The sequence below is a fragment of the Neodiprion pinetum genome, chromosome 4 (genome assembly GCF_021155775.2).
Source record: "Neodiprion pinetum isolate iyNeoPine1 chromosome 4, iyNeoPine1.2, whole genome shotgun sequence".
In the NCBI taxonomy this organism is placed as follows: Eukaryota; Metazoa; Arthropoda; class Insecta; order Hymenoptera; family Diprionidae; genus Neodiprion; species Neodiprion pinetum.
Window position 1 is genome coordinate 16,475,376 of NC_060235.2, and position 22,889 is coordinate 16,498,264.

The 22,889-nt window shown below is 41.8% G+C and overlaps 4 protein-coding genes across 18 annotated transcripts in view; 1 reads left to right on the top strand and 3 right to left on the bottom strand.

The window, feature by feature from the left end:
- Positions 1–799: 799 nt before the first annotated feature.
- On the bottom strand, positions 800–7,756 carry LOC124215941 (uncharacterized). Of its 4 annotated transcripts, none has more exons than XM_046619893.2 (8): positions 7,676–7,756; positions 6,581–6,752; positions 5,656–5,940; positions 5,434–5,569; positions 5,225–5,344; positions 4,984–5,087; positions 2,915–3,328; positions 800–2,677 (listed from the first exon to the last, which is right to left on the bottom strand). In XM_046619893.2, exons 2-8 carry the CDS (start codon positions 6,581–6,583, stop codon positions 1,121–1,123), a joined length of 2,619 nt encoding a protein of 872 aa, XP_046475849.1. In that variant the 5' UTR covers positions 6,584–6,752; positions 7,676–7,756; the 3' UTR covers positions 800–1,120. The 4 variants fall into 4 exon arrangements, with proteins under 4 accessions (XP_046475849.1, XP_046475850.1, XP_046475851.1 ...); XM_046619894.2 differs by lacking the exon at positions 7,676–7,756 and adding an exon at positions 7,441–7,643; XM_046619895.2 differs by lacking the exon at positions 7,676–7,756 and having other exon boundaries at positions 800–2,656; positions 6,581–7,643.
- A 451-nt stretch (positions 7,757–8,207) lies between these two features.
- Positions 8,208–11,996, bottom strand: LOC124215948 (basic helix-loop-helix transcription factor scleraxis). Of its 2 annotated transcripts, none has more exons than XM_046619912.2 (4): positions 11,930–11,996; positions 10,105–10,202; positions 9,027–9,297; positions 8,208–8,861 (listed from the first exon to the last, which is right to left on the bottom strand). In XM_046619912.2, exons 2-4 carry the CDS (start codon positions 10,179–10,181, stop codon positions 8,748–8,750), a joined length of 462 nt encoding a protein of 153 aa, XP_046475868.1. In that variant the 5' UTR covers positions 10,182–10,202; positions 11,930–11,996; the 3' UTR covers positions 8,208–8,747. The 2 variants fall into 2 exon arrangements, with proteins under 2 accessions (XP_046475868.1, XP_046475867.1); XM_046619911.2 differs by having other exon boundaries at positions 8,209–8,861; positions 9,027–9,333.
- On the bottom strand, positions 10,625–20,457 carry LOC124215939 (arginine-glutamic acid dipeptide repeats protein). Of its 7 annotated transcripts, none has more exons than XM_046619884.1 (9): positions 20,139–20,457; positions 19,517–19,690; positions 18,457–18,592; positions 17,714–18,055; positions 17,547–17,627; positions 14,014–17,437; positions 12,629–12,904; positions 12,153–12,360; positions 10,625–11,996 (listed from the first exon to the last, which is right to left on the bottom strand). In XM_046619884.1, the coding sequence occupies exons 3-9, from the start codon at positions 18,502–18,504 to the stop codon at positions 11,930–11,932; spliced, it is 4,446 nt and encodes a 1,481-aa protein (XP_046475840.1). In that variant the 5' UTR covers positions 18,505–18,592; positions 19,517–19,690; positions 20,139–20,457; the 3' UTR covers positions 10,625–11,929. The 7 variants fall into 7 exon arrangements, with proteins under 7 accessions (XP_046475840.1, XP_046475837.1, XP_046475839.1 ...); XM_046619881.1 differs by having other exon boundaries at positions 17,714–18,073; XM_046619883.1 differs by having other exon boundaries at positions 12,162–12,360; positions 17,714–18,073; positions 20,139–20,456.
- A 656-nt stretch (positions 20,458–21,113) lies between these two features.
- The window catches only part of fra (neogenin protein frazzled), a 41,493-nt gene continuing 39,717 nt past the window's right edge, over positions 21,114–22,889 (top strand). For all 5 annotated transcript variants that reach the window (XM_069134951.1, XM_046622917.2, XM_046622913.1 and 2 more), the window contains exon 1: positions 21,114–21,474. In XM_069134951.1, coding sequence (XP_068991052.1) covers positions 21,420–21,474 — 55 coding nt within the window. In that variant the 5' untranslated portion in view covers positions 21,114–21,419. The remainder of the gene's footprint in view (positions 21,475–22,889) is intronic.

Here is a 22,889-nt window from a genome sequence, read left to right on the forward strand (position 1 = left end):
GCAATTTCGTATTTGTGCAACGGCTCATTGAATTAGCGGACCAAAGCATATTTTTGTAGGAAATTTGACGCTCTACAAAAAAAGTCCTCACAAAGTTTTCGATAGTCACACTCCTTCAAAAGTTATTCGAGGTCAAAGTTGAACTCACAAAAAAATTCAATGTTTTTTTTTTTTTTCGATGATGCTATGAATCTTTTCTCATTATTTTGTTATAAAGATATATTTAATAAATATATCTTACTCTAATTGGGCTTTTTCAATCATTAATTTTCCCATCGAGTCAATATAAAGTTACCTTACAAAAATGCGATGTTAAATAGTAAACATGTTATCATGGAGAATCCATAACTGATGCACTTGACTATTTAAAAATGTAATTGTTCCGAAATCTATCCTCTTTATAACAAAATAATGAGAAAAGATTCATAGTATCATCGAAAAAAAAAAAAACATTGAATTTTTTTGTAAGTTCAACTTTGACCTCGAATAACTTTTGAAGGAGTGTGACTATCGAAAACTTTGTAAGGACTTTTTTTGTAGAGCGTCAAATTTCCTACAAGAACGTGCTTTGGTTTGCTAATTCAATAAGCCGTTGCAAAAATACGAAATTGCAAAATTTAAAAAAATTTATTCCCGTGTTATTTAAACGGGAAATAGAAATTCCCGATGCGCGACCTCTTAATAATAATATTAAGGGCTCTGCTTTTTACAGGCGTCTTTTCACACCTTCTCGAAAGTTTTTATGTGAGGATTTTGAAAAAAAAAAATTAGCTATTTTTTTTGAATCAGCCTAGTGTGTATATATGTATATGTATATATATACCTCTTTTATAGTTTTTATTAAATATATCTCATTAGCGGATTATTATCGTTATTATCGGTCTAATTATTGATGTTATTATTATTCTTTTGTTAATTAATATATATATTTATTTCTTTTTTGTCTTTAACCAGCTGAATTTTTATATAATTATTATATCTAAATAACTAACTGTCTAACTAACTAGCTGGCTAGCTTACTTAATTCACTTACTTTACTTAGTCGGTTAATTACTTGCTTTTCGTTAAACACTATTGTACCACTGGTACAGTCGAGGGGCAGATCTGAGTCAGAGAAGGGCTAAAGGCTCAATGCCTGCAGCTGATGAGTGCAATCGCTGATTTGGTTTTGATCACCGCCCGAAAGCCCTCCGGTGTGAGCGTTCCTCGGGGTACCCGGCGGGGTAATCGGAATGCGACCGACACCAGGCGGCGCATCACCAGCTCCCCCCAAGCTATCATCACCAGATTTACTGCCAGACTGCATCATGCCGTTAGGCTTATACTTGTGCTGCCGCAACATCGAACTCTGCGCCGGAGCAGCTGAATATTTTTCCGAAGGCTTTCTCCCCGCTGGCAGAGGCGGTGCAACTGTGTACCGCCGCTGCGCCGGTGGTTGTTGTTGTTGTTGTTGTTGTTGTTGTTGTTGCTGTTGCTGCTGGTGTCCAGGCATATTGCTCACCGGCATGGCCGTCTGGTAACGGTTTTGGGCCGGAGCGTAGAACTGGACCTGAGGAACGGGAGGCGAGAGGTTTGGGAGAGGACGAGTCATGGGTGAATAAGGTGCGGGTGGCGGACTGGACGACTTTTCGGAAACGACCATTGTGCTCGAGGTCGTTGTAGTTTCTGCGGCGATATCAACGTTTTGCGAATCTGATTGCGCACCGTACTTTTCCCCAGTTTGACTGTTGCCACAGTTGTTATTGTCCAAGCTCACCCGTTTGACCGTGCCGCTGCTTCGACCCGCGGCGGCGTGATTTTTATGCGAATAATTTCTCGAGGACCTCGAATTGTTGCCGCCGCCCTCGAAATACTGATCTGTATTGTATTTCTGATGACTGACTGTCAACTTTTGAGATCCCGGATAATTCAGACCATTCAAAACCACACCCGTCGTCGGGCCGAACGCCAATGACTTGAAGGACCCGTATCCCGACCTTTGACCTGAGAAGTAAGCCGCTTGACCAGCGTTGGCGCACAACGATCGCTTGGCGAGTTGATGTTGAGGGGGAAAATGAGTCGTCGACAAAACGTTGCTTGTAAATTTGTGAAAGTCCGACGCGCTCGCGTACTTCTGACCCTGTGTCGACGAACCGTGAGGCTTACCGTGATTGTGAACACCGGAGGATGAGGAGATTAACGCGATGCTCAAATTTTGTGACTTGACGTTATAGCTGCCCTGTGCGCCGGCTACGATCGCTTTCGAATAGTCGCGCTGATGCGCTACGATGCTTTGCAATTTTGGATTAACTGTCGACTGAAGGGAGGGGTGATGGTGGTGGTGGTGGTGGTGATGATGGGATGACGCAGGCGTCGGCGTCGGCAGAAGGCTAGGACCTCCCGACAAAGACGGATGATATTGAGACGACGGATGGGTGTGAGGAATGTAGACGGCTGTTGGATGATAGACAATTGTTCTACAGTGCATCTGAGCTACGCTACCGGCATCTCCCACGTCTGCGTTATCGCTTAAGCATGTCTGCGAACCATGTAAATTGGTGGTATGAATCGCAACTGGATGGTGATAGCTCTCTGGGTATCTATTGGTAATCGGGAATTTAATGGGTACCAAAGGAACCAGCGGTTTCGCTGAACCAGATGTATCACCGTGCTGCAGCTGTTCAGAGTTCAGAGAATCCTAAGTTTTTATTCAATTTTTTCGTTAACTCGCATCAATTCTGTTCTCATCGATACAATTCATTTAACGCTATAGAAACGAGCTCTCATTTCATTTGTCAACAAGGTCCGACATGCTCGAAGAAACTGTCCAATGATCAAGGAATAGAAAAGTATATAGACAAGGAAATGACGTGTAAGGCAATTCTTAAAACACTCCCTTGTTCAATCTGCTATAAATCTTGAACGGTTATCTTACCTCCTGCGACTGTGCCTGGGTGTCGTTTGATTGTTGAGGCTGGCATGAACCGTCTGTCGCGTATAACAGTAGCTGCTGGTCAGTGAGGCCTATTGAAGCGTGTGACGGGGGCGGCGGTGGAGGTCCAGCCGTGTACGAGTAGTACACGGGATCGACCTGCGGCTGCGGAGGGCCAGTGGGTACCTGGGGATGATGATGAGGTGGTGGGGTTGCTTGCGTGTAAAAATGGTGCGGCTGCGGTGGGGCTGGAAGAGACGTGAGAGCAGGTGGAGGGCCAGCCGGCGGACTGGTCGCTCCGTTTGTAACGCCCCCAGAACCCGTTCCTCCACCGTTAGTAATGCTCTGAGAGCTGCTAGCCGTATACAAGTACTGAGGCGTGCCGGCCGCCGTTGCCCCTGTGTAATATGGCTCGTACTGTAATTATAAACGAATCTATTTCTCAGGGGAACATAAGGGAAGTACTTGGTGAATATATACAAGCATCACAAGGATCGTTACGAACCTTCAACGAGTTCTGTAAATAACATTGAACACTTTTTTGAAACACATTGAAATTTTTCAACTTCGAAGCGACCCCGATTTACTTGTTTATATATCCCATTATTTAATCTATCAAGTTTGTGAGACGATCAATTTGAAAGAAAGATATCAAACTGTCGTTCTCTTTGGCCACATGCAACGCGAGATAAGGTAGCAGTGTATAATGACGAATAATATATTGAAATAATAACAAATAACGTATTGTAATGGTAGCTAATATGCATCAGTTTGCAAGATTGATCTAATTGGTTTCATTCCATTTCTTCCCCCCCCCCCTTTTTTACAGCATTTAAATTTTGCTTGATCGTTAATTGAATGCGAAGGATACAAAAAATTGAATCAAGGCAGTTAAGATGATGTATGATAGTGGATGAAATATTTGTGACGAAATATAGGAAATCGTAGCTCGAAATTTCTAAGACTTGTTATTTGACAATACGATGGATCAGGAAACCTATTTTACAATGGAGAAACATGAACGATCCGTATTTGTGAAATAATTAATACGAAGATGAGGCTAAGGTGTTCTTAGGAGCGATTAAAAGGTACAAGTAGGTGGAATGAGGAGATATTAAAGTGAGAGTATAAAACGATACGTAATGAGCAAAAAAATAAAAATTATGTTTTTGATAGTTTCAAGATGAAGAAGTGTTACCAAGAGTTCAGGTGTTAAGAGTAATGTGGTAAACACTGAAATATTGCGTTTCGAAGATGATTCACAAATAAAAGAAAAAAAGTAAATACAACCTATCGATGCAAACACATATACAAACACGAGAAACCAAGACATCTAGATGCAAAGAAAGGGATAGAATTTGCGAAATAAACATATACACGCAAAGTGATGCAGCGAGAGTAAAACAGTGATGACACACATAAAACAAAGGTGGTAAAGCCATGTTATTTAAAAAAAAAAAAAATCAATTAAGCAGGACATGCTAAATAGAAATACGTGCAATGCTGCACCCTGTGTCGGAATGGATTCAGTAATGAAAGTGCTTAGAGATTGCAATGCATGCTTGACACGTAGCATAGACCATATACCTTCAGACCTCAATACTGTATAGCGTCGAGAAGGACGTAAGTGGGCAGTTGCTGAGGGTTGGGTAGAAACGCTGGTGGGATGCCTTCGCCCATCAGACCGTTTGTCTGTCAACCGTAACCGATATACCATACATATATATGCATATGTATATATATATATATGTGTATATATATATATATATATATATATACATATTGAGTGTAGGGCTGACGAAAGTAGAGAAAAAGATGTTTGTGTATCCAAATGTACTTTTTTCTTCTTCTTTCAATCTTCCGAGAGAGAAAGAGAGAGGGAGAGAAAGAGAGAGAGATAGGAATGGTAATAAAGTACAATCTTCAAAAGAGCCAATGTGCAGCATAAATATTTTTGATGTTTTTTGGTCTTTTGTTTCTATAGTTTTATCGAGTCAGGTACCCAAGTACAGATTTTCATTTGTTGTCAGAAAGTAGAAAATTTTTTATTATTTGATGGAAAACTGGCTTACCGACATCGGCGTGTATTGGTACTGCTGCGGGACGTACAAAGAAGGTGCTGGGCACGGATACATAACCGGAGCGAATGTTTGGTGTCCAGCAGTTGCTTGCGGTCCTGAAGAATGAAACAAGTGATTGGGTTCTAATTCAACTTTCGTCTGGAATATTCTTGATTTGTAAACTTCGAGATGCAGCCAAAGAACATGAAACTATTTTCACACTGGTCTGTTTTGGCAAGTTACGAACACTTACCAAATACACTGGTAGCTTGATATATGGTTGCAGGATCGGCGGGAGGTGCTACCGGAGTTGTAGGGGCTGGAGCTCCGGCATTGTAGAAAGTCATGCCGTTTTGGTACGTTAGACCCATGCCTGAAAATAAAAACGTTTTCAGGAAAGCCGAATCAACAAAAATATCTCCCAAGAGATTCAACATATGTGGAGCTGGCGATTCGACTTACCATTTGTGTAGTAATAGGTGTTTGTGGGTACTGTAGGGGGAGAACCGGAACTACTGTCGTAAGATCGATTGAAAGGCTGTTTCTTTATTGCGGGAGCAATGTTGAGCTTTCTTTCCCTCAGCACGATGCATTCCGACTGTAAAAACGGACGGATTTATGCACGTGACATTGGGAAAGAAAAAAAATTCACAATCGAAATATGCTCTATTGGTGTGAATCTACCTCCTGTTGAAGTCGTTTAGCTTCCTCCTCTGTTTCAAAGGTGACAAAACCGTATCCCTTGGAGACACCGGCTCTGTCCGAAATTATTTTAGTTTCCTTGACATTGCCATAGGTGGAGAATAACTGGGCAAGTTCTGCCTCACTTGTGCTCGCCGAGATACCACCAACGAAAATTCGGTTTGGGACTAATGTGCCGTACTTAGGTGCTGCCATTGCAAGACTTGCTGCAGATGCAGGGCTGGAGGCTGGACTAGACCCCTCTGTACCTCCAGTCGATGCTGAACTCTGAATAAAAACGAAGAAAATGGAATAAGAAGTGATGTCATTGAAGCCGTCGAAAATACAAACAAGATGGATTAATGATCCGATTTGAAATTATGTCTTGCCTTGATCTGACGCAATATGTTCATCCCTTAATGTTCAATTGACGACGCTGCAGAGGGGGAAAAGAAATCAGCCAAACAATAATTACCGAGTGAATGTCAATAGTCTGCAGCTGTATCAGAATTTCGTTATTTGACTTGCGATAATATTGTTACCTCAAAGAAGCTGACGCTAGTCAAAGTAAATGGATACCAAGTGATTGTAAAAATACACAATACCCACACATTGCACATAGATATATCTGTATAAAAGAAATATTGACACAATCGCGGTAGCACGAGTTTGTTTTCCTTTTTTTCTAAGGGCATAAATTTGATGAGACGGCACAGAAAAGAAATGAGGACGATAAAGAAACATTCGATTATTCTGGCAATCGGCTGTGAAGAAATGTGAAGAAAAAAAAGAAAATAATACAAGCACACATCATAAGCCAGTCAATCGATGGAAAATAGGTGAGATTAAGGTTTCGGTGATGAAACAAGACTTTTCAACGTCAAATAATAAAAATACCCGAAAGAAAATGTTGAAAAACTCGTCTCACCATCTTCCCGAGGATTCGGCAGTGTTTGTGTTGATAGACAGAAGTCCGAGATTATCAGGAGGTCCCCTGGCTTCGCGGGACGTCACCTGGGCGCCCAGGGACTGCCAAGGACCGCTAGGAGGATTTCAAAAGGACTCCCAGCCTCTGGCGAAGCTCCTGTTCTTCGCAGAACCTCCAAACACCACACAGAACCACTTTTACAAGATGGCGACCCGCGCGCCCACTTTTGATCAATTTGAATCAAATGCGCAAAACAATATAAGCGGTGAGATACTAAATCTTGTGAAATATTCGGAAACTTGAACCGCTCTGTTGCACGATTTAAACTCAATTCATTCTCATACCGTCGTTAAATATTCAGACCGAATAATTTGGCATAATGTCTTGATTATTATTTTTCTTAGATATCCTTTTTTCTCTTCGATTTGTTTTCGTGTCAGCCTTTACTCCACTCGCCTGCGCGAATGTGTATAATCGTCGATGCGTGCGTAAGTTATGTATATGTATGTCGTACGAATGTACACGCGCACATGCCAATTTAAGAAAAATAGAATATTCGATTTTACGTCGACTGTAGAGCACGCGAGTGTACAGATGAGAAAGTTAATCAGTCGAATTCGACGTAAGATCATTACACGCTAGTAATTGCTACCGAAATACTTTCATGTACGAAGTTATAAAATCTACGAGTAGAAGAAAACAAAATATAGGTAGTGTCATTGATGAAATTTCGAAAATTCAACATGGCAGCAGCTCCGCTAGATCCGACGCTCTTGTTCTAATTTGTAAATAAATTTTTTCGATTGCCTGACATAACACAATGACGACACAGAGGATGCTTGAAATAAACGTATACTGACCAATTATCAGGATACAAGTTAACGGCCGTGCCTATACGATCAGTAGAATGACGCGTTACGTACGGTCGATCCCCGCACAATACAACCATTATTGTATTAAGGTTATGGAGCGCTTGGTAATGAGATTATATCGAGTGGCTATGAAGAGTTGGCTATCATCGCGGAGGGAAAAAATGAAAATAATCGTATCGTTAGTTTTCTCGAAATAAACAATTACATAATACGAAACAAATACCTGTTTGTCAGCATTTAAATTTTCTCACCACTATCCCACGGTCAAATAGTTAGGAATTACGCGCGTTTCGAAATTTTTCTTAATCATGGATCGTGCAGCGCTAGGGATGTGAATCGCGACGAAACTGTGGTTCTAAAAGGATCCGTTCGCGCTTAAGTAGCAGTAGCAGTGTCTAACTAGACTAAAACCGGAAGTGACCAGGGCAAGCGCGCAGGCAGCGATGATTTCCGAATATTCAAAATACGATAGTCATTTTTCGGTCATTAACATGCGAGCAACTTTTCAACCGATTAAGTATTTTCTACCATTCTTATTATTTGATGGTCTCTTAAAGGGTCAATGACACCCTGACATAGGGTCCGCATACCTAATTAGCTTGCGTAATTTGTGATTACACACAATGAAATAGAAAATAGACAGTACAGATTGAAAAATGTCTAATTCATGAGTAAACTTATCATGCAATGTGATGTATACGTGAAATAAATAGAAGTAAAGGAATAAGAAGATTGACGAGTTAAATATTGCTTATAAATTGATTGTATTAAGTACGATAAAAAATAAACAGTAGAAAAGATTGGCTGATTTAATTTTTGCAACATTTGTTTATTACCTCTTTTGAAAAATCTTTGGCATAATGGTGAACCCAGTTAGTTTTACCACGGTTGCTATGAAAACCGGAAAAATGGCATAAATTTGAAAAAAAATATATAATCTCACCTAGTGACGCTCCGACCATGAACGGCGGTTATTTTCTGCGACAAACATTATTCCAATTTCTTGCTACAGGTGATAAATAACCAAATAAAAACACTGAAATGTGGAACGGCAAACGAGAACGGAGAGTAACACCAAAACGTCTTTCCTCACTGCATTGTCGGCTATGCGAGAGACCAAAACAAATATCGCCGAAAGTGCGTTGGTGCATTTTTCTTATCCGACTGTCTTTTCTTTCTCGAAAACTGAGTCAACATTAGGGTAGATACGTTACTGTCGTTACATTTGTAATCGTATTTACAATTAATATACATTCGCTCGTGTATCTATCGTGCATTTTTATAAAATCTTATACTTAATATATCGGATTCAAGTCGAAATACGATGACGAACTCGACGGAAGTATAATGTATTGCGCACCTTCTTGACTCTGACAGTCCGTGATTGTTTGAGAAGCGACGTTCAAATTCTGAAAAACACAAAACTTGTTTATTCCGGTTTCATTCCTCAAATTTTCATGGTTCACTGCATATACCGGAAAATTTCATGTCATCAAACAACAAATACAGAATTCCGTGCACATTCTAATCGTATCGCGATTATCGTTATATTTTCGTGAAACAACTACACTTACGTATTTTTTGTGCGTAGCGAGGCAAAAAGTGCAGACCTGGGGTCGGCCTGTATGAGTTTCATTACTACCCCACGAATTGTTCAACGTTGATGATCGTAAATGATTTTCCTCTAAGCGTAAGCAGGGCTGATCAGCAGCACCGACAATTAGTACAGCTCCTAAGTGGCTGATGTAGCTGCTTGCCAGTCGCAACGTTTCGATTTTAGATAATTTTCTATCTGCAGGTTCAGTAGGTATCAATGTCCTAAGGGCGGTGAACGCTGTATTTACGCTGCACAGTGAAGATTGCGATTCTTGAGTTGTGAACCTGCATTTGTTTTCATTTGAAATACGTTTCTATACTAAGCGCAATAGACTATTTTTTTGTCATTTGAAATTTTAGATAATTTAAAAAACAATAAAGTCGATAGCTGCAGGTTTTCTCGAAATTCTATAAATCGACAGAGCAGAGATCTTTTACGTTTATCAAATATTCTACCAACGATAAAAAACTTTATAAATACGCGTGCATGTGATAACCTCATATTTAATGTTGCAATTTTAACATTCGATTCTTTAGTTCCGATTATGTCGAATCATTGATTAAGAGCAATCGAAATCGTGATATTTATTCATTTTACTCCTCCCGCCCTTAGTTCTTTCACAGCATTATTCACATGTAGATACTGCACATAGGTGAGCTGTACACGTCCGTTATTGTATCATAAATATAAATAAAACATAGGTATATGCCGCACGTTCAGTTCCAGTCACGTTGAATTATTTGATCGTCGCAATATATGCACTGCGACTATAAATACAGAAGAAAAAGCCACACAATTCGTGTCCACGTACTTATTTTTCAGTTTTTTTGTCAAAATGAATCATCAAAAAACCACTTACACACAAATTATTTCCATCGAATCTAAGGGTAAAAGAAAGACCTCTGTTCCGTTGAATAGATTGTCTCGCAGTATAGGGATAAAAAAAAAGAAAAGAAAACTGTCATAATGGATAGAAAATTAATTCACGGTATACTTAACGTAACCAGCATGCTTATCAACACAGGCAAATATAGATAATTGGAATCAATTATTACCTATGTGTTCGGTCACGTTCTCTAGCGTTAGCTTGATACCGTTGTTTACCAGGTTCATCTCTTTTCCTAGCAGCCATTCCTAGCTTTCTTTCCCTCTCCTTTGCGATAATGATGACCAAATGAACAAACTTGGTTATTAAACAGCTTAGCTGGTTTAAGACTCAGTGTGATACTTCGAATGAATTGTTACGAGATGCTCTTTGCTTTAGGAAGGCTGATTTATGAATGAGTAAGGCATCTACTATGCGCTATCCTCGTTTTCATCTGCTCCCCCCCCCCCCAGGCCATGCTGACATGTGTGTACCACATGTTCATGTGTGTAATACCCATGTACGCATACACGCACATGCGGAAACGTAGTAAAATGATGGTAAGCCATGGGGTGTGGGTGAGACTCCCACAAGTGGTCAGAGTCTGCATCTCACATTACACTCAATAAAAACAAGGGACCAACCAGCGGCGCTGGCGGCAGCGACTCCAAAAAAAAGCATCTGCTAAACTAATTAGAGAATAGTGGCTCTTCGGTCGAAGTATTCATGTATTTTTATAAAATTTAAAGTTAAACCATTCGGTACATACAATACAGTATTATAGCTTCCTTCTTCCTTGTTTTGTTTTTTTCTTTTGATAAATATTTTTCTTCCTTATGGTTTGTTGGTACTTTTTCACCCAATGACTACAGATACTGCAATCATTTGCACACGCATCAGCTGTTTTTTCTATCAAATAATTTTACTTAGGTAATTTAAATTGTGTTCTTTATCTCCCCTTTTTTACGTTACTTGTTTTCTATGTATACGTATAATCATGTATGTTTGTATGTAGGTATTCATGTTCATGTAAAGTAATTTTTTGCTATTATGATATAATAATATGTATGTATATGTATATTTTCTGTGTGATTATACTCACTATCATTATTCTTATCAATACTATTATTCTTATTATTATTCCTATTATTGTGTTGTATACGGTACAGAGCTGTACTGAAGTTTTATTAGTTTTTTTTTTTTTTGCTAATTAAAAAATATTCCGGCAATCCTTATTCTGCTATCTGCTATCTGCATCGTTTGTAAATAAAAAAATAAATAACATTGCTCAATCATTTTGTTTCGTTCAAACATTATCATGATTATTACTATATATATTCATTATTTTATATTACTAGGTAATAATTATTATACGGTATTATGTCACTGTGCTAGTTCTCATCTTGAAAACTTGAAACTGAACAAAATAATACTTTACACATGATTGTTTAGCATTACCGAATGCCATTTGCCGAGCACTTGAATAAATCAAATTTTAATCAAGCTTGGTTAGAAAATTTCTTTTTTCAGAGTACTAAAAATAAATTAAAAAGCGTTAACGTTAGGAAAGTACGCAAAAAAAATTTACCACTAGAATTTCTGCGAATTCCCGAAAAAAGTAATTAACCCTGTGTTTAGACTTTGTTCGCGAGTCTCAATTATTACATTTTAACTTGAACAGTTACATTGTGAAAGGAGAAAAAAAGACAAAAACTGTCGTGATTCGTCCAATGAAGATAATATCTATTTGTGAATGTGTCAAATTCTTATGGTATAACGATAAAAGAAGGCAGTGGTAAAGACAGCTGACGAATATCGCTGTCTCAGCGCGTGTGCTATACAACCGTACATTGCTTTGAGTTGTTTGTAAAGAGAAAAAAAAAAAGAAATAAATGTACAAAAGTTCGTAAAAAATTTTTGCATTTTACTAGCATAATGACATGCATACTTTCTTATAACTATGCTACTTGCGTCCCTAACTTTTCAAAACAATTAAAATAGAAATAGAAATTTACTCAAGGCCGTGATCCTCGCGCAGCTTCTTCCAAAGCGCGTACCTTTAACTCACGTTCACGTTGTTGCCTAGGGAGGAAAAAAAAAAAAAAAAGAAAAGGGAAAGAAAAGCAAACAAAAAAACGTGTTTTATTAACGTGGAACCAGGAGAATAACATTTAGTGTCTTGCGTCAAGAATTGATCGCTTATTATTAATAGGAATAAGAGGTACGATTTTTTCTTACAACACAAACCTTAGGTAGTCTTCGTGATGGGCAACAAACGAAGGATGATGAGGATAACGTTCACGCTCCATCATTAAGTGACGCTGAAGCTGTTCCTGATGCACAGCCATTTCAGCATAAGGTCGACCAAGGAGATCGGCAGGATGCAGGCCGAGCGAGGGATCACGAGACATGAGTCCTGGCCTGGGGTAATTAGCGCCAGCGGCGGCTGCGTGAAACAAAAATGAAATGACTCAATTGCAGAGCAAGGACTAAATTTGGGAAGAATTATGTTACGGTTAATAATTCGTCGACATGAGGGAGGAGTGGTGGGAGGGGAGGTCATTTCTGTTCTGTGAATGTTGTTGTACAATTAGAATAAATACTAGTAGTAATATTACATGATTAGGATTAAGACGCGGGCTGAAATTTTGAGAAATTCGGCACGGGATAGAGATTTTTGTTGGTTAACTAACGTCGAAGATCCTATCACCTACCAGGCAGGGGGAATCCAGCGGCAGCAGCAGCTGCTTCCTGCTGTTGCTGAGCCTGTTGCTGAGCGGCCTGCTGCTGTCCCGGATGTAGGTGCAAGTGAGTGTGCGCGTGCGTATGCGCGTGAGTGTGAGCGTGATACTCGGGCGAGATGCCAGCCATCTGTAACCGGACCATCGGGTCAGCAGCCAGAGCCAGCCGCTCGTCCAGCTGGCCGTGATGGTGAGCTGGATGACCGCCCCCTCCCCCTGCTGGCCCCCCGCCGGCTGCCGTCGGTATCCCTAAACCCGACAGCGCCTCCGTGAAATAACCCTACTCACTGGTTTTATGGGGGTGGAAATAAGGAAGCTCGGAAATTTCAACTCATCGTCATATTTCCAATATTCATCATCAATTTCTGATCCAATTCCGTGTGTTTATCAGAATTCGATACAAGGGGTGGGTATTTCATTTACAGATACTTCAAGGAAACACATTTCTTTGAGACTTAATTGGTAACTTGATGACGCCATAGGAGTTAGTTTCCCTTCAACTGCGACATGTCGGTTTCAAATAACATCACAAGGCCCACGTTATCAACAAGCGGGATCTCTACAAAGCTGAATATGTAACAAGACAGGTAAAAAAGACTTTTCACAAGAGTTTATAACATATATGCGTAAACATTTACAGATTTGAGCTTCAATTATCAACAAAGTATTCTTCCAATGACTACTAAGCTGCAACATTTTTGGCTAAGAATACGAGTAAAGATAATTCTCAATAATGTATCGATTGCTTCGATTGAAACGACGTGAGTCAAGGTAACGGTAGCAGGTATAATAAAATATTAATCCCCATGAAAAACGTAATTTGGATGTTATTTCACTGCTTGAAACCTAAAACCTTATCCACTACACATGTAGAAGACTATTGTACTACTGCTACTGGAAATTATCATGTATCTACATCACATCCAAGGGGGTATATACATCTCAAGAGGATATGTTTTAAAAAGAGCGTGTCCAAAGTGAATGTGGTAATAACGAAGTATGATAACACGTAAAACCTTCGGACATTTCACTGCAAAATATTCCTTTGCGGCACATGAGTTTTCCAAACACAATTTCTAACGAGATATTTATATCCCCTGGACTAATTCTTCAACAACAGCAAATCAATTTCAAAACTCAGTGTCTTTTTTTAGCAAAAGTAACTTATCGATTGCATTGCATTTTTTCATGAACTTTACTGAGATTCAGAAGCGAAGTTATGTAGACTTTAATGAGAATCAATCATGGACACACGTCTCTGATTGAACATTAGCGCTACAAACGTTGCAAGATACCGTTTCTGCCACTTCAAAGAGCCACTGAGTTAGAAACAGAATGATAAGAACAATGTTTCGTACCTAATCGTTCTAAACGTTCCCTTTCCAATTGGCTAGGACCTGGAGGAGCGCCGTAGAGACTGAACTGATGTAATGCTTGGGGAGGACCGGAAGGACCGGGACCAGCGAGACCAGCAGCAGCGGCGTATCGTCGATGCATTTCCAGCCAGTGCGGATCCACACTACCAGGTATGGACCTGGGGCCTCCCTTGAGCAGTTCCTCCTTGAACCTGTCGTTTAGTTCGCGATCTCTGAGCTCCCTGATTTCCCGCTCTCTTTTTTCCCGCTCCAGATGTTCCAATTCGAGGCGCTCCCTCGCTACCGGACCATACATGTAGTGCAACATCGGATCAGGTGGACCAGGATGCCTCGCAGGGGAAAATGCAGCGTGAGGTCTCGCGTATTCGGACAACTGCCTAAGCGCTGGGGTGTCAACGTAAGATCCTGGCCTAGCCGCGTAGCGGTCGTAAGGAGATACAACAGGTTCTAGAGGCCCTCGACTTGGTGGCTTGCAAGGCTCCGGTTGTTTTTCGGGAGTTGACATTTTTCTAACCTGTTGAGCGGCTGCTCTATCTCGCTCCCTCTCTGCCTCACGTTCCCTCTCCTTCCTTGTTCTCTCTTCACGTTTTCTCGCCAGTTTTGAATCCGGTACCGGTTTGAATGTAAGATCAGTCCTAGTGCAAGAATTATTCTCACCGCGATTCCAATGCCGGAGAAAAATGGCTGACTGAGATCTGTGACACTCAGAATCCTCCATCTGCGGCTCCGGTGACGGGCCCCGAGGACTTGGAGGCTCCTCAGGCTCAGGTTCCACCATTTCTGGCTCAGGTTTCGGCTCCGGCGGAATAGGAGGCTGCAGCTGAGGCGGTCGATGATGATGGTGGACAGAGCTGCTAGACGTTAAACAGGCCGACACAAGAGCGGGCTTCCGTTGAGCATTGTGAGAGCTGTGCGAAGATTGGCTATGCGAATGACTGTGCGAACTATGTGAGGATATAGTCAGAAGTTTGTCGTGATGCAACGTCGTTGCCTGATGCATACTGGACGAGTGATGATGTGTGGCGATCAAATTATCACCCTCGTCTCTAGTAACGCTGGAGCTAGTGCTGGAGTGATGAGCAGTCATCATCGTCGTGCTCTCTTGGCTTCTTTGTGGAGAAGGGGGCGGAATAGCATGAGGAACTGGGCCGTAAGGATAGGCAGGGAATGGGGGATACGATCCGACAGGTGGATAACCGGGGTAAGCCATTCCGCCGTGATGGTAGGGATGCATTGCTGCTAACAACGAGTGATGAATGAACGGGTGGTGAGGATGGAATGGGTGAGCCATGTGCGGACTCGGCTGCTGCGAGGGGTGCATCACTGGCTGCGGAATGGACGTCGGTGGCGGTGGCAAACTCGGAGTTGGGGAAGCGGCAACCGACTGAATCTGAGCAACCTGTTGGCTATTTTGCACCAAAGGATGTTTGCTGGGCGTCGGGGGCTTGCTTGAGCTATCGGGATCCTTCTTGATGTTTTCCAAACTTGGGCCAGGGAATCCAGTTTGAAATCCAGGGACTTTCACCTCTTTCAAGCTCTGCAACGGGTCAGGTTCAGGAGGAATAATTTCCTGCTTTATCTTCAAATTCTGTGGTTCCATAGGGGGCGTGGGTACCAATGAATAAGGTGCGATGGTCGGAGGCTTCTCCAAGGGCATCATACTCTGGGGCGGAGGAATCGGCTGGAACAAATTCTGAGGCTCGGTTCTATCCAGTTCTCCGTTTCCGTCTTGCCGCTGTTCCTGTAGCCTGTCCGACATTCTGTCGTGCATTCTGCTGTCCCTGTGTCTCTCCTGTGGCATTCTATCCTCGGCTATTCTCTCCGGCATTCTGATGTCAGGAGGTAAAACGGGCAGGCCTAAGGGCTGCGGCGAATTCGATAGTTGCGGTATCTGCGAGATGTTGGTGGAGAGGTTTTGGGGTATGCTAAGATTAAGCGAGGACGCAGACATGTTCTGCTGTATTCCGTGGGGATTCCCCATACTCGAAGGGCCGACCATGTTCTGGGGGTTTCCCATATTTTGAGCTAAATTTGACGATACGTGCAGATTTTGGGATAAATTCTGCGGTACGTTTTGGCTAGCCGGTATATTTGGCAGGGGATGCTGCATATTTAGGGGCATGACTTGCGGAGGTTGAGGGGGTACCTGAAGAGTCTGCAAGTTCGGGGCACAATTCTGGCCGCTCACCATACCAGGTTGTGATAAATTTCGTATACAGGGACCGATGTCGCCGATGTTGTTCATTGGCTGCTGGTTGCCGGCATTCATGGGCTGAATCATTTCCTTGGAATCTTCGACGACCGGGGACATGTTTCTCTCCATATGAGGAAGGACCTCAACCAATTTCAAAGGCTGGTTCATCATCATCGGCATTTCTTCCAACTGTTCTTTGGTCTCTGGCAATTCTTCTACGATCGGTTTTTTTTCTATGGCGTGAATAACCGGAACCGATATCGGCAAACTTTGAATGGGTGGTGGACCCGGCGTTGAAACTGGAGTTGGTTCCAGCGCTTCTTCCGGCGTGGTTAAAACAGGACTGGGAGGTTCGTCGACTTGGACGGCAACCGGGACTAAATGATTATCGTTCGTTTCACCCTCGGTCTCCCGCTCAGGTTCATCCATCAACGAGTTACTGTCCGTAGTAAGAGATTCGGATGGACTTTCCGGTCTCTCGCCACGCTTACGCTTCTGCAATTCCTTGTCCTCCTCAGGATCGTCGGCTTGTGAACGTTTCTGTCCCTTTCTCGGTGTCTCTGATTTGCCAGATGATTTCTTCTTTGTCTTATCCGGAGTCTGTTGCTGCTGTTGCTGTTTCTCCTGATCAGGCGTATCGGTTCCACCGGCTCTCCTTGGTCGTGCGGGTCTCGGCGTTTCTTTGGCCTTATTGCGAGTTCTCATCCTGCCTGGACTGTCGGGAGATTCGGCCGGCACTGGGCGAAAGAGGTACGGAGGAGCAGGTGGAAGTTCTCCGGTTTTCTTCAAATGCGCGCGACATTCGGCGCAAAGTAACAACCTGTCCTTACCAGCGATCTGGTAGTCTTTTGAATTGGTCGAAAAGCAGTGTTGACAGGATTGCGCAGTCCCGTTTGTATTCGTGTCCCTGGAATCGCTATCCTCTTCCGAATTATCATCTTCCGTAACTGAACTGACTTCGCCACCTGGATTATTGCTAGCTGGCGTGCCGACAGGTGCTATTTCTGGTTCGGATGCTGGCTCCTTGGGGTTTGGCGCCACGGGAGAAGTGTCCTTTGTTGGGGTTGGTATCTCCTCCTTGGGAGTACCAGCCCGAGAGTTACGAGTGTTTCGAATTCTGCGCAATGAACCTTGCCTGCGTCGTCTGTGGGGTCGGTTATTATTCGCGCCAGGCGTCTTCTTCCACAGGTAGTAGAACTCGACTAGTTCAGGCTAAACGGAGCAAAAAATTCCCAACATAAACCAGTTTCCCCCTCTTTTTTTTCTTCTTTTAACCAACTATTGTACGCGTCTCAAGATATTAGTTCACATTCATAATCACCGTATCTTTGTGAGGCAGTAAATCCTTCCTGATGCGAAAGAAATTCTTTCCAAACTGACGAAGACCCTTTACGAAACGTTTCTGAAATGGGGAACATTACATTATTTATTAAGTATCGACCTTCGATTATTCTGTTCTATGTAATCACCCCTCGACAATATACTCACAGTTTCTTCTTCGGACCACTTTTTGTCAATCCCTTTGGGTACGGGACATTTGACTAGTGCTTGAAGTGCCCTGCCAGGGTCGTAGCCAGAGTCATGTAAAATGTCCAGAGCGTTGATCGTAGTGTCGTCTCGCGAGGCAGCTACACAACCGTCATCGGGAGATCCGCCGTCACACATTCCTGCAAAGGCAGCCATAGATCGGGCAGCTCTTAAGTACATCAACAGATCTCCGTCCAAAGCCATGGCCGGGACCCATCGTAGTTCCTCACGTTCTTTGGAGAACTCAGGATCCGGATGAAGATCTCCAGGAGGGATGCCCGGCCTGTACTCAGGCAACCGGGCCTGGCAAGAAACCAACTCCTGTACCCAAAATTCAGGGTAGCGCGCGGTTAGCACCACTGCCAAAGCGAGTTAGTCATGCACACATGTATACCGGCTTGCTTATTCAAAGTGCTAAGCTGAATTTCATAAGGCATAAATAGCTCAACAGAATTCGGTGAAACTTTGCTAAGTTGAAGTTCCTTCTTATTCAGCCGATACAAGTTTACTTGCATTGTTCTATTGTTAGTGCGATGAGAAAGCGATTGTGTTGTTAAAAAAAAACTTTGTTATTGCCGCTGACTTATACTCAATTATTATCTTTTGTACATTCATTAGTTATTAGATGTTATGCGTGAATTATATTAATTATATTTGCAGGGTAGCTATGAAGCAGTGAGGTTTTTCCAAAGAATCGGGCAAACCTGGTGGGATGGACCGACCCGAATCTCGCCTTGGGTACCAGCAGACATCTCCCCCTCCTCCAAAGCTCCACCGTCTTTCTCCAGTGTTTTAACCACTGTCAGTCTCCAAGTCTCAGTAAAGTGCTACCTTCCACCCCTAGGAATTAGTCAGGCGTATAATACATTTGGCACAATATTTTTGTGTGTAATATTAAACAATATAAATCTGTAGGCGATCAGTTTTGCCATTTATTGATAACAGACGATATATAAAGAGAGATCAAACTATGTATGTCTTGAATTTGAAATCAAACATGACTGCCAACATGTATGGAAATGAAGAAGTTTCAACAACGGTGATATTCTGATTTGACAGGTTTTGAGTCAAATTCAACGCGTCGATGAAAAATCACATATTGATGATAAGACTTGATTTTCTTACAAGGAGTAAATTATATTTGTTACTTGAATAGTTAGAGAGACTCAAAAGTTATTCTGAGAATTCGGCTAAAGGGAGTAGAATTTTAACACTACACATGCTCGACTACTACATTGTCGTGAAAATTAAATAATGAAATGGAAAGTTAGTATCAGGTTGACGCAATTAAACCAAAGCAAAGTGTTGGTTAATTTTACATCATGGTTGACGAGAAATATATTTCGTATTTCTATCCCAATGCATTTTGAATAGCTTATTCCATATGTAATCTTAACAAGGGCTCTGAATAGCTATAAAACAGGGTGACTGATAATTTGATGACTTCTTTTAAGCCTGGAAGTAAATTCTATTCAGATAAAACAACAATGAATAACAAATCTGACAGTTGGTCTAATGAGAAAGGATTTTGCGAGATTTGAGACGGTTCATCAAAGGTTGCAAAGTGAGCAATTTCCAACTCATGTTCAGTAATTAACTCTGCAAGTAATTGAGAAAGGGTAACAACAAAGCTTTATGATTAAAGGTTTGCAATTTCTTCTATTGTTGTGCTGTAAATAGCAATATGTGAAAGGTATCTATGATATTTGCATAACAATTAGTAATTCGTAAAAGGGTATGAGGAGAATTTCTGGATCTACATACCTCTAGTAGCCATGCCAATGCGTCATTTGCGAGGATCAGCGGAGTGTCACGGATTCATTTAATTGCGCGACTATTAGACGCGTAGTATCAGCGAACAATGAAGGATTAGGAAACCCTCCTAAGGTAGATTTATCTCAATGGGTTATTGTGGAGGAAAAAACGGTAAACGTTGACCTAGGTGAGAGCAAAGATGGAATTTGTTCAACTGCGTTGTAAAATAATGATAGCAAAAATAGTAATAACAATCATGATGATGATGATGATGATGATGTTAATGATGATAATGATAATAATAATAAGAGAATATTGAGGGAATTCAAAAGGGAAAAGTGATGCATGTACCTATGACACCATATATCGCATGAGAAATTACGGATAACTTTAGCCGAAACTTAAATTGTCTTGGCGTTATCTAACCGAGCGTGATATGGGGGTATTTATTCGTTGTGTGATGTTTTTTTTTATTTCTTTTGTCTCTCTAATTCCATGCATTTTCAGTCAGTTAATCGATTGAATAGGGAATAAAATCGATGAAATATGCGTAAAAATAGATGTGTGTATGTGGTAAGTATAGATATGTGTAGTAAAACTTGTGGGAGAGGAGGTAACGCTCGGCACTTACCACGCTCCCGACGCCTAGCATCCTTCCAACGTTACGTATAAACTTGCCCGCCCATTCGTTAATTTATGTGTCAGAGTGGCTACGTTAATGTTAACACAACTCCGGGCACATTATTGTTTACCAGTCGCGAATATCAGGCTTTTCGAATATCACACACTACCCATAACACCCAGGCGCGGCCATATTGTCTTCAATTTTTTTCTCTCCCACTTTTTTTCTGGTCTCTCCGCTCGTTCTTTTTTCTCGCTCTCTTGCTCCTACTCCCTTTCGTTCACTCGCTCTCGCTCTCTGTTTTATTTCATTTTGATACAGTCAATCAAGATGTCAATCCCCCATTGTCGTCGTCACGAAATATCAACCACCGATAGAAACGTAACTGCTGTTGCCAAATGGGTACAGCCAGCCCCCTGACACATGCTGCTAAAAGTGGTTCGCAAAATGTCCCTCGATTCTGCCGCCAATCTCCACCACTGGTAGCGCTAGTAGTTGTCTGAAAAGCTTGCGCGCGATCAGCGAGCGAGCGAGCGTGTCAAAAGTCTACTAGCGCCACATAGAGGAACTAAAAAAAGGGGGACAAAACGCGTACAATTTTTTAGTATACGAACAGTAGTGAGTGTCAGGGGGCTGGGTACAGCTGGTTCAAACAAGGGTTTCCCTACGTAGAATTGTTAGCTCGCGATTCGGGTGAATGTGTTAATGAAACACGATATAACATAAAGAAATAAATAATATGTACAAACAACGAGGACGAAAATATTGCCAGTCAATCGCACTCAATCAATAAGTTTTCGAAATTCCGTGAGGTACTTTGATTCGTCTAACTATATTTTCACCACCGGATCGCTGGTCTGTGTCGTTACTCGTTAGTATTCGCGACGTTGTCGATGATTGAATTTCGGAAACCATTCTAGTTCATGGTTTTTCCGTGTTGGCGCGAGCTGGCGCGAGCCTCTATATTCTACAAAAATGGCGTCGCGTCAGATAGCCAAGAAACTCGGGATGGTGCAGAGGAATTATATCGCTGGCTAGTGATGTTTGGTAATCAAAATCGTTGTTTACTACGACTATAAAAATGAATCGTTACACAAACCTAACAAGCAGCAGTGTGGTGACAGATATCAGTGATTTCGCGCTGAATTAGATATGTGTGTGTCGAACATAAGTCGTGCTACCTTTCAGTGATCGGATGAAGAAGTGTAGGTAATTGTGGGTGGGCAGGCTGGTGAGATCTTTTCAGGATTAAAATATCGGAGAAGACCAAGCTATACACACGTACCTTCGATGGAGTTGAGGGTAGCGCTGATCTCGCTCGCTTTGTTGACGTTCGTCGGCCAAGGTAATTCAATCGCTGAATCAAATTTAATATATGTTCGACGTACATTTATTCCATCACAGCGTTGCGTTCGAATTTCATACAAAATTCGCGCTAATTAAGTCGATTCGCTAATCATCAATCAAATCGCTCCCCACTTCGCCTGTTTTCTTCTATTTTTTCGTCGATTGAGAATATTACAATCGCAAATAAAACTTCTGGTTATTCCTAACGTAATATAGAATCTCAAGATTTTATTATCGTATTCTGTAATAATGATTTGTAATATGATTGAAAAAGGCAGCAAATAGAACGTACAAATATCAGTTTACATACGGAAGTTGTAATACATAGTATCTACGCATCATACATACGGTTTCGCATGTACAACTTGCGTGTCGATTTTCGCAACGCGAATTTTCTCCTGGGTTTAATCATCTAGTGAAAATATACCTGATGATACAACGCGTATGAATTGATTGTATTTCCTGCTCAAAGATCGGTCGGAGAGAGAATCTTCTAATTATCAATATATTTATTTTTTTTCAAACAATTTTTTTCTCAAAAACTTGTAAAGCGTTCCTGCTGCGCGCGCACGCGTATGCGTGTGTGTGTACTCCTCTTGTTTGACATAACAGCTGCCTCAAATTTACGCTCGGTATCTACATGTATACATCCTTAGGCATGAATTTCCATACATGCAATCTTGTTTGCCCGGGTAAATATTTACCCTGAGGCTACACGGAGCACGGAGCGGAAAAGAGACATATACAGGTGTAATAAGCCTCGAGAGAATCTTGGAAAATATCTTCTAAACGCCTCTCTGCCAGTCGACTCTTTTTCCCCTGACATACCTGCAAACGTTTTCCATTATTATGGCATGTAATATCCACTGTTGAAAATGTACAATTGAAACGCGGAAGCTTCGAGTCGTTATCATCATACTGTCTGTCCGCCAGCTAGAACCTGTTCAAATTTCGAATTAATGCAAATATCAGCAAATCACAAAGAGAGTATGTGAAGCAGATGAACCAGGATGACCAGGATGATCGCTTCCGCGCATATTCGTGAAACAGAAGAAGGGAGTCGGTGGGTCGTTCGGGGGTATAGCAGTATAAAATGCACGTATAAATAGGGCCGTGAGTGTGCGGGAGAGAGAGAGAGAGAGAAAGTTATCAAGTTGCATATAGGCCAGGGAGGAGGAGGATGGCGGAAGATCTCGTGCAGGGTTGCCAATCGCCCGGCACTCTTTTCTTCTCTTCGTTGCACCCTCGTGAAGTACGTTGGGATTGGCTAGTAGCTATACTGTAATTTTGATCCCCCCAGAGTTCAATTCCATTCGAGGCTACAAACTATCGTCGTCGGCGTCGTCGTTGTGTCTCCATTGTGCGCCAATAGAGAAATAATTGCCTCGCTTTAATAAGAAGACTTGTCCCGTC

Coding starts and splice junctions, on each gene's coding strand:
- LOC124215941 (XM_046619893.2), bottom strand. Junction 5,345..5,433: donor CACCTATTACTACACAAATG/GTAAGTCGAATC, acceptor TTTTATTTTCAG/GCATGGGTCTAACGTACCAA. Junction 2,678..2,914: donor CCCAGGCACAGTCGCAGGAG/GTAAGATAACCG, acceptor ATAAAAACTTAG/GATTCTCTGAACTCTGAACA.
- LOC124215948 (XM_046619911.2), bottom strand. CDS start 10,181: ATGGCTGCTAGGAAAAGAGATGAACCTGGTAAACAACGGTATCAAGCT. Junction 9,334..10,104: donor GAACGTGACCGAACACATAG/GTAATAATTGAT, acceptor AAACAAATGCAG/GTTCACAACTCAAGAATCGC. Junction 8,862..9,026: donor TCGCTACGCACAAAAAATAC/GTAAGTGTAGTT, acceptor TGTGTTTTTCAG/AATTTGAACGTCGCTTCTCA.
- LOC124215939 (XM_046619882.1), bottom strand. CDS start 18,504: ATGTCTGCTGGTACCCAAGGCGAGATTCGGGTCGGTCCATCCCACCAG. Junction 17,628..17,713: donor AGTGGTCCGAAGAAGAAACT/GTGAGTATATTG, acceptor TCCCCATTTCAG/AAACGTTTCGTAAAGGGTCT. Junction 12,905..14,013: donor GGAACGTTTAGAACGATTAG/GTACGAAACATT, acceptor TGTCGGGTTTAG/GGATACCGACGGCAGCCGGC.